Here is a 12798-nt window from a genome sequence, read left to right on the forward strand (position 1 = left end):
TTTCTGCCCCTCCAACGCTCAGTGGAACATCTAGGAGCTCTGGCTGATAGGGAATAGTCACCAAGATGGCTCCAGGAGATAAAAGAAATGTAGTTTTCCACAAAATTGACTCCTCGGATTGCGGAATTACCTGAGGGGCCTGGATCACAACACTCTGGGCTTAGTTCCTGGTGACAAACGTCGGGGGAAACGTGTGAAGAATCCTTAGGTGCCACACTTGAGCAGTTTGTGACACCTTTCACCATTGTCTGATCAACCTCTTGTATTGTCTGTGACCTGGGACTACAAAATCAAGTGAATGGGTCTTCGCTGCCAAGTGCCTTGGGCAAAGGCCACTTTAGAGAACTTTTCTATAAAAGGATTGGTCTGGGAGCAGCAGTGATCAGATCCAGGAGCAGTCCGTGGCACTGCCAGACCTTCTCCAGTCAAGCCCAGAGGTACCCTTATTAGAAAATGTCTGAATTGCAACTTAAAGTTAGTAGAAGCAAGCCTGGCTTGGGGCCGGCGAAATAAGGGCTGGGAAGACCAACCCAGACCAGGAAAACTCCCAAGAGACACTTGGGCAGAAACACCCTCATCCCAATGACACCGGCTCCTGAAACAGATCTGGAAACTCTCAAGGACTTTGCCTTCCCTCAACGCGGTTTGGCTCTGCTGGCAGCCTCGTCCTTCGCCGTCGAACATTGCGGGTGTTATCATAATACCCTGAAAGGGGGTGGGGGTGGGGACGGGTCGGGGGGATGTAGGCGGTGCTGAAATGACCGGCTTTGAAGAACCTGCAGGCGAAGTTTCGTCCAATCCTCTGAGCCGGTCCTCTTATTCCGGGTTGTAACTAAATACTGTTGCTGAGCACAGCCGAGGCCCTTTGTTGGAGATGTGTGAGCGCAGTCTCTACAGAGCTGGCTATGTGGGCTCGCTTCTGAATTTACAGTCACCGGACTCTTTCTACTTTTCTAACCTGCGGCCCAATGGCAGCCAGTTGGCCGCACTTCCCCCCATCTCATACCCTCGTAGCGCTCTGCCCTGGGCCGCTACGCCCGCCTCGTGCACCCCTGCGCAGCCTACCACCGCCTCTGCCTTTGGGGGCTTCTCTCAGCCTTACTTGACCGGCTCTGGGCCCATTGGCCTGCAGTCTCCAGGCGCCAAGGACGGACCCGAAGACCAGGTCAAGTTCTATACGCCTGATGCGGCCACTGCATCTGAGGAACGCAGCCGGACTAGGCCGCCCTTCGCCCCCGAGTCTAGCCTGGTTCACTCGGCTCTCAAAAGCACCAAGTACGACTTCGCGGGTGTGGGCCGAGCCGCTCCAGGCTCTGTGACCCTGCTCCAGGGGGCCCCCTGCGCCTCCAACTTCAAGGAAGACACCAAAGGCCCGCTCAACTTGAACATGGCAGTGCAAGTGGCCGGGGTGGCCTCGTGCCTGCGATCTTCGCTGCCCGACGGTAAACGGTGCCCAAACTCCCCAAGCCGGTTTAGGCAGGGACGGGAGGTGGGATATCAGGGACAGTTGTACAGGGAGGAGAACCGTCAGCAGTGGTGAACCTCTGTGGGGCGGGCAGTTGCTCTGAGCGAGCTGACATGGGTCGGGGCTCTGTTTCAGGCCTGCCATGGGGGGCGGCCCCGGGGAGGGCCCGCAAGAAGAGGAAACCGTACACAAAGCAACAGATTGCGGAGCTGGAGAATGAATTCCTGGTCAATGAATTCATCAACCGGCAGAAGCGGAAGGAATTGTCCAACAGGCTGAACCTCAGCGACCAGCAGGTCAAAATCTGGTTCCAGAACCGGCGTATGAAGAAGAAGCGTGTGGTGCAGCGCGAGCAAGCACTGGCGCTCTACTAGCTGCCCACGGGGCCCGAGGCCTTGCCAAGCCTGCCCTTTTGGACCGAGGCCTGGCTGTGGAGGAGGTGTTGGGGCTGGAGATTTCCCTCCCACTCCTCTGGTCCTGGGAGCCCTCTAGCTCAGTCTGAAGCCCAGGAAGCAGGAGGGGATTTGGAGATGAGGCCAGTGGAGCCCCTTGGCTTTCAGCTCTCTTTGAGACCCTCCTAAGAGGTGTTTGGGAATTGCAATCTAACGCTGGCTTTAAGCATTCATCATGGTGTCTGGGATCACCTGTCCTTGTCTGTGATGTTTACATCCAGGGTTCACTATGGAAACACTGTATATGGGCTTTTCAGTTTTCGACTTGTTCTTTTTCTTTTCTTTCTCTATCCAGCTCTTTGTGCATTAAACAGGAGCCTAGCTAGAGCTCCGAGTAGAAGTGCATGTAAAAAGGCCCTAGACGCCCTTTGCAGTGCAGAGGGCTGATGCTAACTCCAGCCCCTTCGCAGCAGAAGCCTTTTGTGACAAAGCTAGGCTCTCCCTCCGGAGGAAGGAAAGAGCCTGGTTCTACTACAACCCCCATCTGCCCTGAGTGATTTGGGAGGACAAAAGCTACCCTAGACCTTCAGACTTACGGGGGGAAGGAAGGGATACCTTGGAATCTCAGCTCTACAAAGGCTCCCTGCTGGGTAAAATATGCCGGAAGATCTCCTCAGAGATAGGGAGAGAAAGTACGGTCTCTAAACTAGCAGAAGGCCCCTGCTCCAGCCGCACCTATCCCTGAGCCAAGGCCATGCACTCTGTAACTAGATCCCTAGAACTGAGCTGTGGTGAGCGGAGCTGCTGGCCTGTTTCTAGGCTTGGTTGCACAGGAAAGAAAGAAGAGTAAGCGAGGGAGGAGGATCTGCACTCATGCTGTAACCACGACTCCCCTTTTGAATGGATGAAGGTGTCCACATGTCTGTCTTTCTTGAGTTTCCTTAATGGATCACAACAAGAAGAGACAAAAAAAAAAAAAAGCCCCCTTGAGGAGTGTGAAGGATGGGAGAAGAGACCCCTCAGATTCTCAGCCTGTGGTTGCTGCTCTTAAAGGACAGAAAAAAACAAACAAACAAACAAAAACCCCCCAAAAAAAAAACCCAAAAAACAGAACTTCTCCCCCACCCTCTCCACCACCCACCAATTCCATCAAAACTTAGCCAGTGTGCCCTTTCTCAGAGACTTGTGGCCAGCTCTTGTAAAGATTTTAAGGTCCTGAGCCTTGCCAGGTTTACCTTGAGAAGCCTAGGTTTTCTGAGTTGTGAATGAAGTTGTTCTATGCCTGTTAACAGAATCTGTCCAGTCTTATTCTCAGTTAAATCAACCCTGTATTCCCCTACAACCTTTGCCTCTTCTTTTGAGCTTTAAGCCCCACCCCCAGCCCTTAGCAAGATACACGACTTCCCAAAGGCTTGTGATTCCTTCCCAAAGTCCAATGGCTTTCCTTTAGCGAAGGTCTCCAGGAACTGGACCTCGAAGGACATCTCACAAGGACCTATGAGAGCCTCTCCCCAACTGACCTCGGTTGGTGTTTTAAATATTATTTTGTGTGCTAACAGTTACCATACATGTTTTGTTTGGATTTTGTAAAATAACATTTCCCTGTATATATTAGCTGCATAGTGAAAATAAATATCTGGGTCCCAACCAAGGTGTTAGGGGGCTGATGTTCATTTTTAGAAGGATGCTCTAAATTCTTTTATAATCTTTTTCAGGCTCTCAAATTCGTTTTTGTTTTTCTCCACTTAGGGTTTCAACTCTAGTCTTTGCTGTTCATTACATGAGAAAATGGCTTCCCAGGCAGTCAGTATATATATATATATATATATATATATATATATATATATATATATCAGAATGTGTGTGAAATATTCAAATGGGGAGTCCTTAGGTAGATGTGCTTGTGTCTCAAACATAAAGCAAACTGGGAGTTTGTAGACTAAGGATTCACAATTTTGCCTAAATTTTCAAACTTTAAAGCTCACTATTATTGGTGGGGAAAGGGAGAGTCAAGATTTGAGGCTCCTCAGATTTCAAAACAAAACATTTTTCTGCCAAGTTTTGGTCAGAGTTCTCTGGACCAAGCTAAGTCCTAGGAAACCCCCTAAGCAACTGCATCAGGAGCTCGGCAGGCTCCCTTGGGAATTCCGACTTATGCCTTTGGAGCCCAGAGTCCAGTCAGATAAAACCAGGGCCTGCTTAAAACTAATCCCTTTGAAAATCCTGACTCTTAACTCAGAGAGGTAGAAAGTAGCTTTTCACTAGAGAAAAAATGAAGAAGACCAATGCATCTCTAATACTGAACGATCAAGTTCCAATTCCCTTCCTGGAAAAGAAATTCGATTGATGCATACAGTATTTTTTTACAATTAAAAAATTTGCCCACAACAACTGGAAGGTAAGAAGGGGTTGTGAAGGTCCAATGGTTGGAATGTTTCCCCATCTGACTGTGCAGGAAAGGAATGGTACTGCCTGGTTTCTAGAGTCTGAGTCTGAATTGAGAGATTTTCTCCTCGAAAACAACTGAACAAAGGCAGAAGCCATACTGAGAGACCTTGGGTCCAGAGGACTGAGAAAGGAAGAAGAAGCCAGACGTCCTCAGACCCAGACCCTAAAACAAAACATGCAGGCCAATTTCCTAGATAGATATGATACTAAGTCACTCCGTTCTCTGTAGTCTGGGATGGCTTGGAGGGTTATTCCTAGGGGCTAGTCCCAGAAGAAAATTAGCCTAAGTAGAAAATCTTATCTGTAGGTTCAGCGGTGTTTTCCAAATGCAGACCCACACAAATTCAAAGACTACGGTGTCTCCTTCCCTTACCGAAGTTCAGGCAGAAATTTGGAAGCAGGGTAGGAAACAAATGCCAAAGAGGAATGATATTGAGATCTGATTGCTCCACATTCCCTCGTAGAAAGAGAAACGCTCTGAAACGCTACAGTCCACGAGGCCTCTTGACTAAGAAAGAGGTCTTAAAATGAAGAAAAAGAACGGTTTACCCTGCTGTTCACTCCGTTGATAGCTCTGGAGGCCGAAAGGGGGAAGCTTTTAAGGGCCGAGGGTTCTCCCCTTGGGAGGCAGGCTAGGGAGGCTTCCTGGCTGCGAGCTAGTGGAGGAGAAATCCAGAATCGTTGTAAATATTCATGTCTGGTGGTGGGGGAGGGAGGTGTGCTCCATCACTGGCCTCTCCCAGCTGCATCCACTCCCCTCAGTGGTAGTGGGGGGCACAGCGCCTGTCCAACAGTCCTCGGACAAAGGTGATCTTCCCACATTGGTTGTTGTTGTTGTTGCTGCTGCTGCTGCTGCTGCTGCTGCTGCTGCTGCTGCTGCTGCTGCTGCTGCTGCTGTTGTTTCTGCTGTTTTCCAGTCCACTTAAGAAGTCTTTTTGGGAGGCTCTGCAGGGAAGAGACTGGCTCTGGGTGTTTCCCCCACCTCCCCTGCTCTTCTCTTCTTTCGTTTCCTAAAAGAGCATAAATAATTAAAGTTTGGCAGGGAGGAAAAGCTTTCTTGCAGAACTGTAGTGGTAATAAATGAAATGACTCAGAATCCCTTCCCCAGTCAGCTTTTACGAGAGCTGCCAGACAGTGTCTGTTCACGTTCTCCAGATACCAGGGGCGCCCTGACAAAGTTAAGGTCAAGTTAGTGTCTTATCTTGGGTGGCTCAAAATTACCGCATCGCGTCTACGCGCTGCGCAGAAAGCTATCGTTCTCGGAGCTGCTGGCCGAGCCCCGAAGGCCCTGAGTGCTCCCTGTGTTTCGAGTAGGACCGCATAAGCAAGGACAAGGACACAACGCCCGGGTCTTCACGGTAGGTTCTCTAGCGGAACGCGCGGGTCCAGGGGCTGTGGATTTTCACGGTTTTTCGGGGTGATGACCAAAGCAGAGAGCTGGGGCTAAAGAGCAAAGCGGGTTGGGCCATAGATGAATGCTGTGGGTGCTATGCGGGGGCGACTGGCACGCTAAAGCGTGGAGGGGGGCCCATCGCCCCTTCCCCTATGTGCTAGCGCGCCGCTGCAGATGGCGCACCCTCCCCTGCCAAAGCGCGGCTCCCGCCGGAGCTGCCGTCGCCATGTCGTTGAACTTGAATGGTTCCTCCTTTCCATTTCCCTTTTCGGCAGCCAGCAGACTTCACTTTAGGGGCGACGATATGTCTTACAACCCACTCGGTGGGGTGAGCAGAGAGAAGGTGGGGAAATTGTTTTGCATCTCTAGACCTGCAAAGATTGGGGGGGGGCGCCGCTGCCTTCCGTCCTGAAGGACCCCAGGAACACTGTGCTGTGTCTGGGGAGCCATTTTAGGAGACAGATCCAGGGGCGTCGACCAGGGTTCAGAAAGAGAGAGGCTTGGGACTTGGATGGAGATGGGGAGGCAGATAAAAATACGGTGTGGGTCGGACTCTGGGCTAGGAGAATGGTGCCAACAGGAATCTGGGTGGGGGTGGAAGTTGCAGGGAGGGGTCACATAGGATGGTCACATAGTGGGGAAGAGAGCTTGGTGAGCTCCAGTCATCACTGCCACAGACCTGTTTGCGCAGTTTGGGGGGGAAGGGAAGCAGACAGGGTGAGGGCGGAGGAAAAAGAGGAATGGAGAAAGGAGGGAGGAGAAGGGGAAAGGGCGACGGCTAGAAAATAGATATTAACTCCGACCACCCGCCTCTTCGCGTAAGTCGTCTTGGTGCGGAGACAGCATAGGACCCGAACTGCAGCGGCCTGAGGAGAGGGAGGAACCAGCACATAAACAGAGCTGCCTAACCAGGGCATAGCGCTGAAATCCAGGCCTCTGGGTTGATTTTCCTGGGCAGAGGAATACTGAGAAGGAGGCGGACTGTCGCCGCCTTTGGTTCTGGGATTTGGATTTGGGGAGAGACTTAGGCCTGGTAAACTGAAGGTGGGAGCCCAGGCCTCTTCTGAACTCCAGGCCTGAGAGGATTGCTGCAGCCAGGAGAGAGTGAGGCTTTGGAGCAAGTGACTGGGGACCTGGAAAGTATACCTCGGAGTCAGGTGGTGCACATAGACTCCAAGGGGCAGGCAGGCGCTATTGAGGGCCCCTGGAGAGTCAACCGATCTCACGGGGAATTGTTAGAACCATCAAATCCAAGGGCTCCAGAGGAGTCTTGGGGCTGTGCCATGAGATTGCTCAGGCCTTAGTGGGGCTCCAACACAGTGAAAGCTCTAAGGGACCTGAGCCCTGAAGACGGTGAGGAAGGCCAAAGCATAAGGGGTTTGTCTGTGGGCGGTGAGTAGGGCCTTATTCTGTGAGAATAGGACTTATCTTCCTTTTGTTCTTCAGACCCTCAGCTTTGAGGAAAGCCAGAAAACCAGGACCTCCGGGTTTCCACGCTGGCTGAGGAGAGAGAGAGAGAGAGAGAGAGAGAGAGAGAGAGAATATAAAGGGAAAGGATTAAGGTACTGAAAAAGATTGGAGAAAGGAGAGAAAGCAGGACGGAGGCGAGGAAAGGAAGAGAGGAAGACACGAGAGAGAAAGGAGAGGAGTGAGGACTAAGCAAAGAAAAGAGGGACGGGAACAGAGCGGAAGAACCTGGAAGAGGAAGGGCCGAAATGGGCACCGAGGCCCACGCCAAGCCTAGCTCCTGGGAGTCGTTTTTCCAGGGTCTGCACTCTGGTGTCAGAACCCAAGAGAGCCAAATCCCTACCAGCCGGACGCACTCCGCAGAGAAATATGTAAATCAGGGCTCCCTGCGCCCTAGAGAGTGTCGCAATTACGCCCCTTGAACAAGAAGCAACAAGCTCCCAGCCGGTGAGCTATAGAGGGTGGCTGTGTCGCGGGGGAGGGAGAGGCTGCAGGAAAGGTGGGGGTGGGAACCTCACACTCTCACACCTAGTCCTCTGTGCCAGGGCCGGGCTCCCCCCACTGCTCTCGGCTGCTCTCCCTTCCCCCTTCCTCCCCCTCCTTCTCCCTCCCTCCTCCTCCCCTCCGGCCTAGGTCCGGGTACTTAAAGCAGCGCGGGCGGGCTAAGGCGGGCGGGCGGCCCAGTCCAGTGGCGGCAGATGCGCCCAGCGGTGGCAGCCGCCGGCGGCGCGCAGGTGACCGGCCTGCAGCGCAGCCTGGTCAGGGAGTGCCCTGGGAGAGCTGGCGGGAGCTGGAGACCGATCCGCCCCCAGCGTGCGCGCGTCTCGGCGCCAGGAGCTGTCCCGGGGCGTGTTGGCGAGCGCTGATATAGATATAAGGACATTTCTCTCCATGGCGTCACGTGACATAATTACCACCAGAATCAATCAAGATGAATTGCACGTCAGCGCCCGGTGGGGATTTTTGCTTAGTTGATCCTGGCCCAAGCCTCTTGTGCAATCGATGGCTCAGGTTGGAGGCGCGGGGAGCGGCCCGAGGCTTGCCGGCGTGCACGCCGCGCAGCCATGAACGACTTTGACGAGTGCGGCCCCAGCGCAGCCAGCATGTACCTGCCGGGCTGCGCTTACTACGTGGCCCCGTCGGACTTCGCCAGCAAGCCGTCGTTCCTCTCGCAGCCGTCCTCGTGCCAGATGACTTTCCCCTACTCGTCCAACCTGGCGCCGCACGTCCAGCCCGTGCGGGAGGTGGCGTTTCGCGACTACGGCCTGGAGCGCGCCAAGTGGCCGTACCGCGGCGGCGGCGGCGGCGGCGCGGGGGGCGGCGGCGGCGGCGGCCCCGGCGGGGGCGGTGGCGGCTCCAGGGGCTACGCTCCCTACTACGCCGCGGCGGCGGCGGCAGCGGCGGCGGCAGCGGCGGCCGAGGAGGCGGCCATGCAGCGAGATCTGCTCCCGCCCGCGGGACGCCGGCCAGACGTGCTCTTCAAGGCTCCTGAGCCGGTGTGCGGCGCTCCCGGGCCGCCGCACGGTCCCGCGGCCGCCGCCTCTAACTTCTACAGCGCCGTGGGTCGCAACGGCATCCTACCCCAGGGCTTTGATCAGTTCTACGAGGCGGCTCCGGGTCCCCCATTCGCCGGTCCGCAGCCCCAGCCCGCTCCCGCGCCGCCACAGCCCGAGGGCGCCGCTGACAAGGGCGACCCCAAGGCTGGGGCTGGTGGCGGCGGGGGCAGTCCCTGCTCCAAGGCGACTCCGGGCCCGGAGCCCAAGGGGGCGGCGGAAGGCGGCGGTGGCGAAGGCGAGGGCCCCCCGGGGGAGGCGGGGGCCGAAAAGAGCGGCGGCACAGGTAGGCGCGGGGCGCGGGGGCCGAGGGGCTGGCCCCGGGCGGTGGAGGGGGGGCGGCGGGGACCTCCCTCTGCTTGCGCCGTTTTATGTGCTACTTTATAAGCATTCGAGGGGGTTTATACATCCTATAAGATTTCCCGGGTCGTTGTAAAGCGTGTTTATGATAGGAAACCAATTTAGGTGGGCTTAAGGTAGACTTCGAAGAGGACATTAATCGCCGTAGAGAGCTTTCCCTCTATTTGGGTAGGGGTGGGTGAGTTGAGGACCTTAGAGGAGGGTAGAACATTTGGAGCCAGTTGGTGAGTGGGAGCACGAGAGCCTCTTGCCTTTCAGGGAGGGGGTAGGTGATCTTCCACACTGGACTTAACCCAAGCCTCTGGCTGGCGCTCAGCTCGGAGTTGAGCAGATGCCCCTGTGGGCGTGCTCCTGTCTCTCTCCCCTCACGTTCCAGTTCAGAGCCTGCCTTGCCATCTTTTTTCCTATTTCAGTGCCAGCCTGGTGTGTGTGTGTGTGTGTGTGTGTGTGTGTGTGTGTGTGTGTGTGTGTGTGTGTGTGTCCGGGCGTGAACACATGTCCACGCCCGCACTCTCCTGTGCCCGCCCATATATCATCCCCCACGACGCAGGCAGGGCCTTTCAACAGCGGCAAGGGACGTCCCTAACTGAGCCAAGGCCTGGCCCTAGCTCAGTGGCCACAGCGGGTGGGGGCAAGTAGTAGCTTCTCTCACCCCTTGGTTTCTTTTTCTTGCAGTGGCCCCCCAGAGGTCCCGGAAAAAGCGCTGTCCCTACACCAAGTACCAGATCCGCGAACTGGAACGCGAGTTTTTCTTTAATGTATACATAAACAAAGAGAAAAGACTCCAACTCTCCCGGATGCTCAACCTCACTGACCGGCAAGTCAAAATCTGGTTCCAGAATCGCAGAATGAAAGAAAAGAAACTGAACAGGGACCGTCTGCAGTATTTCACTGGAAACCCCTTATTTTGAGAGCTCCAGGATGTACCCCCTCCCCAGAACCCCACTCACCCACCCTCCTCCCCATCAGCCTGCCCTCCGCAGGCCCAATGTCCTTGGGTTCAATGACGCCTCTTCTCTGTGGAACTTCACCATTCCTTCTCGCATTCAACTCGGGACCTCCCTGCGACCACTACAGCCTGAGGAAGAGGCCCGGAACTTGGCTGAGCGGATCCTAATGAGGGGAACATGGTAAATGCAAACATCCCTTTACAGTTTTACCGCCAATGTGCTGTTGTTCCTCTTCTCCCTCTCCTAGTCCTCGTGGACGCGGCGAGATCTGTAGGGAGTTAGGCCATGGGGCTAGAAGGAGTCGGTGTTTTGTTTTAAGTTTAAGAAATCCCTTTCTTCCCCTTCAGTGAACACAGATTATTTAAACTCTGGGAAATGTATCTTTGGGCATGAGTCACTGTTTTTTTGTGTGTGAATAAATGGTTTCTAGCAAAATGGAGGTTACAGCTTCAATACACTGCATGGATTTTACTGTTTGAAGAAGTTTAGTGGCTAATCAGGCTGTTTTAGTGACCAGAACCCCATTCCCCATGCAACTGAAAGCCTGCTGGGACACTTTTTAATCTCACCATAATAGGAGTTGGTCCTTCACACCCCCTGTAGGCTACACTGGCTCTTTAAAAGAAAAAAGAAAAAAAAAAAAACCACGTTAGCGTTACACTTTTGAATTGATGATGTGATCCAGCGATGCTGGCTGTCTTTTTTTCCAGGCAATGAGATTGAAGCAGTAGGAGTCTAAGCAAATTCTCACCCTACCCCCCCCACCTCTAGTCTAATGAACTTGGAATTTTGGGAAAGACAAAACAAATTTTAAAATTAGTTAGAAGATCCAGATGATCTCTCAACATGGTGACAAGAAGCCAGAGTTCCTTAAGAAAAAGAAGAAGAAGAAAAAAAATCCCCATGTGAGAAACTTCAAGTTAATAGGTACAGGGGACTGGGGTCTTTCTGGTGTCACAGTGAACATGGAGCAGGGAATGTGACCCCCTCCTCACTGGACTAAGGCCAGGGGCTGCAAAACTGCTTCTCACCACATTTATCGCTTTAAGTTAAAGAATGTGGTGAGGGTTGCAGTGCACTTTATGTCACAGGACCAAGCCAGGCTGTTTACAAAACCTTGAACTGTCTAGACAACACCATAAAACCCAAAGTTCTAAACAGCTTAATTGGGTTATATTATACACCTTCTGGTGGGCCCAAAAGAGATTTCCGCACTGTGCAATAAACTGGGGACGTGAGAAAACCTCCTCTTGATCTGACAAGAGTGAGGTGGATCTTATGACTCTTAACCTCTCAGAAGCCCAAAGTCCAAAAATAACTCCATAAGATGCACAGCGCCTCACGCCTCTTCTGAGGAAGTTTGCTTTTTTTAAAATATGATTTTTCTTTAAATTAACAAAGCTTTTTGGGGGTAAAGAAAAACATAAGTGCATAAGTGTATGCCTTTGAACTTCCAAAATGTCAAGGTCATCACCTTTAACCTCTCTGAATAATTAGGCGCCTTAAAGTTCTTCTGTGATTTCCAACCACCACCCAGTCTCATAACACAGGCTCCTACATCCAGACCCACACACATATTTATGACCATACAGGATCATACTGGGGGTTCATCATAAATCTAAGAAAATTCCTAATTTCAGGATCAATAACCATAATTTCCCTCCAAACATTTGAGTAATTTAATAGCAACTGACTTCTTAGGAAAAAATAAAAACACTTGTTAGATCAAAATGCCCATTAAATTTCACTAAAGCTAGGGTGTGCTGAGAATCTGGGAAGATCTTAGAAAGAGTTTCTCTTTGCTGTAATGAGGAACTAGTTTTTAAAAAGACATTTGAGGGAGTACATTCTGGTTAGGTTTGTATCATCCCTATTATTTGAAAGCAATTTGCCACCTTGCTAAATAAACTCTGGCACTTTATAAAATATAGAACAAAATAAAATATATTTATATTGTTTCATAAACTCATTTCTAAATCTTTGGTAAAGGATAAAATAGAAACAAAGCAGACAATCAAAGTATTTCACTCAGAAAGCGATTATTTTCTTTAGAATTCTGGGCACTGATTTGCCTGTAAATGCTCTAATAGTATGACCTTTCTGGGTTCATACTATTTGTTTGAAACAAACCATAAAGCTGGTTTGTTTCTTTCTCTTCATCTTTCTTTTTTCTTCTTCTTCTTTTAACTGCGTCTAAATGTACAAGCTGTGTGACAGTCATCATACTCCAGGCAAACGAAAGAAAATACTATTTTCCGTTTGCAAGAACTTCTATAGCCACACGAGGGCGCGCTCACGTTCCAGAAACCTTATTTGCCAAGAGGCTGCGGTACCTTTTTTTTTTTTTTTTTTTTTTTTTCCAATCCTAGATTTTAATAAGGAATCTTGGCCCCCCCGTTAGAAACAGGAAGTAGTTAAGGTGTTTGCTATTTGCTTATTCTGGCCCTTCATGAGTTTGAGAAGTTGTAGAGGAACAGAGGAAAAGAGGAAACGGGTCTTCTGAAACAGGAGATACCCCTAGTCGTTGTCTCCTTAAAGCCGCTGTGAAAAATACCTTGGTATATAACCTGATGGTGTCAAGAAGATATTTTTGAAAGACAAAGAGCTGTGGTTTGAAATATGTCATAGCCACAGAGAGTTAATTAAATTAGGGAAATCTATTTTCATGTTGGTTTGAGTGTGGAGAGTGATGACAAACCTTGAGATCCCTTCCCACCTCCCCAAAACCGCACGCGTCTTGTGAGCTTTCAGATGGCTGGGATGATTAAAC

General features: G+C 51.6%; 2 protein-coding genes across 2 annotated transcripts; both read left to right on the top strand.

The window, feature by feature from the left end:
* Positions 1–799: 799 nt before the first annotated feature.
* Hoxd12 (homeobox D12) lies at positions 800–1922 on the top strand. The gene is made up of 2 exons (XM_032901963.1): positions 800–1442; positions 1601–1922. Exons 1-2 carry the CDS (start codon positions 875–877, stop codon positions 1837–1839), a joined length of 807 nt encoding a protein of 268 aa, XP_032757854.1. The 5' UTR covers positions 800–874; the 3' UTR covers positions 1840–1922.
* A 6307-nt stretch (positions 1923–8229) lies between these two features.
* Hoxd11 (homeobox D11) lies at positions 8230–9989 on the top strand. Its single transcript, XM_032901964.1, has 2 exons — positions 8230–9004; positions 9754–9989. The coding sequence occupies exons 1-2, from the start codon at positions 8230–8232 to the stop codon at positions 9987–9989; spliced, it is 1011 nt and encodes a 336-aa protein (XP_032757855.1).
* Positions 9990–12798: the final 2809 nt, after the last annotated feature.

This window comes from Rattus rattus, chromosome 5 (genome assembly GCF_011064425.1).
Source record: "Rattus rattus isolate New Zealand chromosome 5, Rrattus_CSIRO_v1, whole genome shotgun sequence".
Classification (NCBI taxonomy): Eukaryota; Metazoa; Chordata; class Mammalia; order Rodentia; family Muridae; genus Rattus; species Rattus rattus.

Excerpts from the sequence above, each read along its gene's own strand:
- Hoxd12 (XM_032901963.1), top strand. The coding sequence starts at position 875 with ATGTGTGAGCGCAGTCTCTACAGAGCTGGCTATGTGGGCTCGCTTCTG. Across the intron at positions 1,443-1,600 it reads GCGATCTTCGCTGCCCGACG|GCCTGCCATGGGGGGCGGCC; the intron begins GTAAACGGTGCC and ends GCTCTGTTTCAG.
- Hoxd11 (XM_032901964.1), top strand. The coding sequence starts at position 8,230 with ATGAACGACTTTGACGAGTGCGGCCCCAGCGCAGCCAGCATGTACCTG. Across the intron at positions 9,005-9,753 it reads CGAAAAGAGCGGCGGCACAG|TGGCCCCCCAGAGGTCCCGG; the intron begins GTAGGCGCGGGG and ends TTTTTCTTGCAG.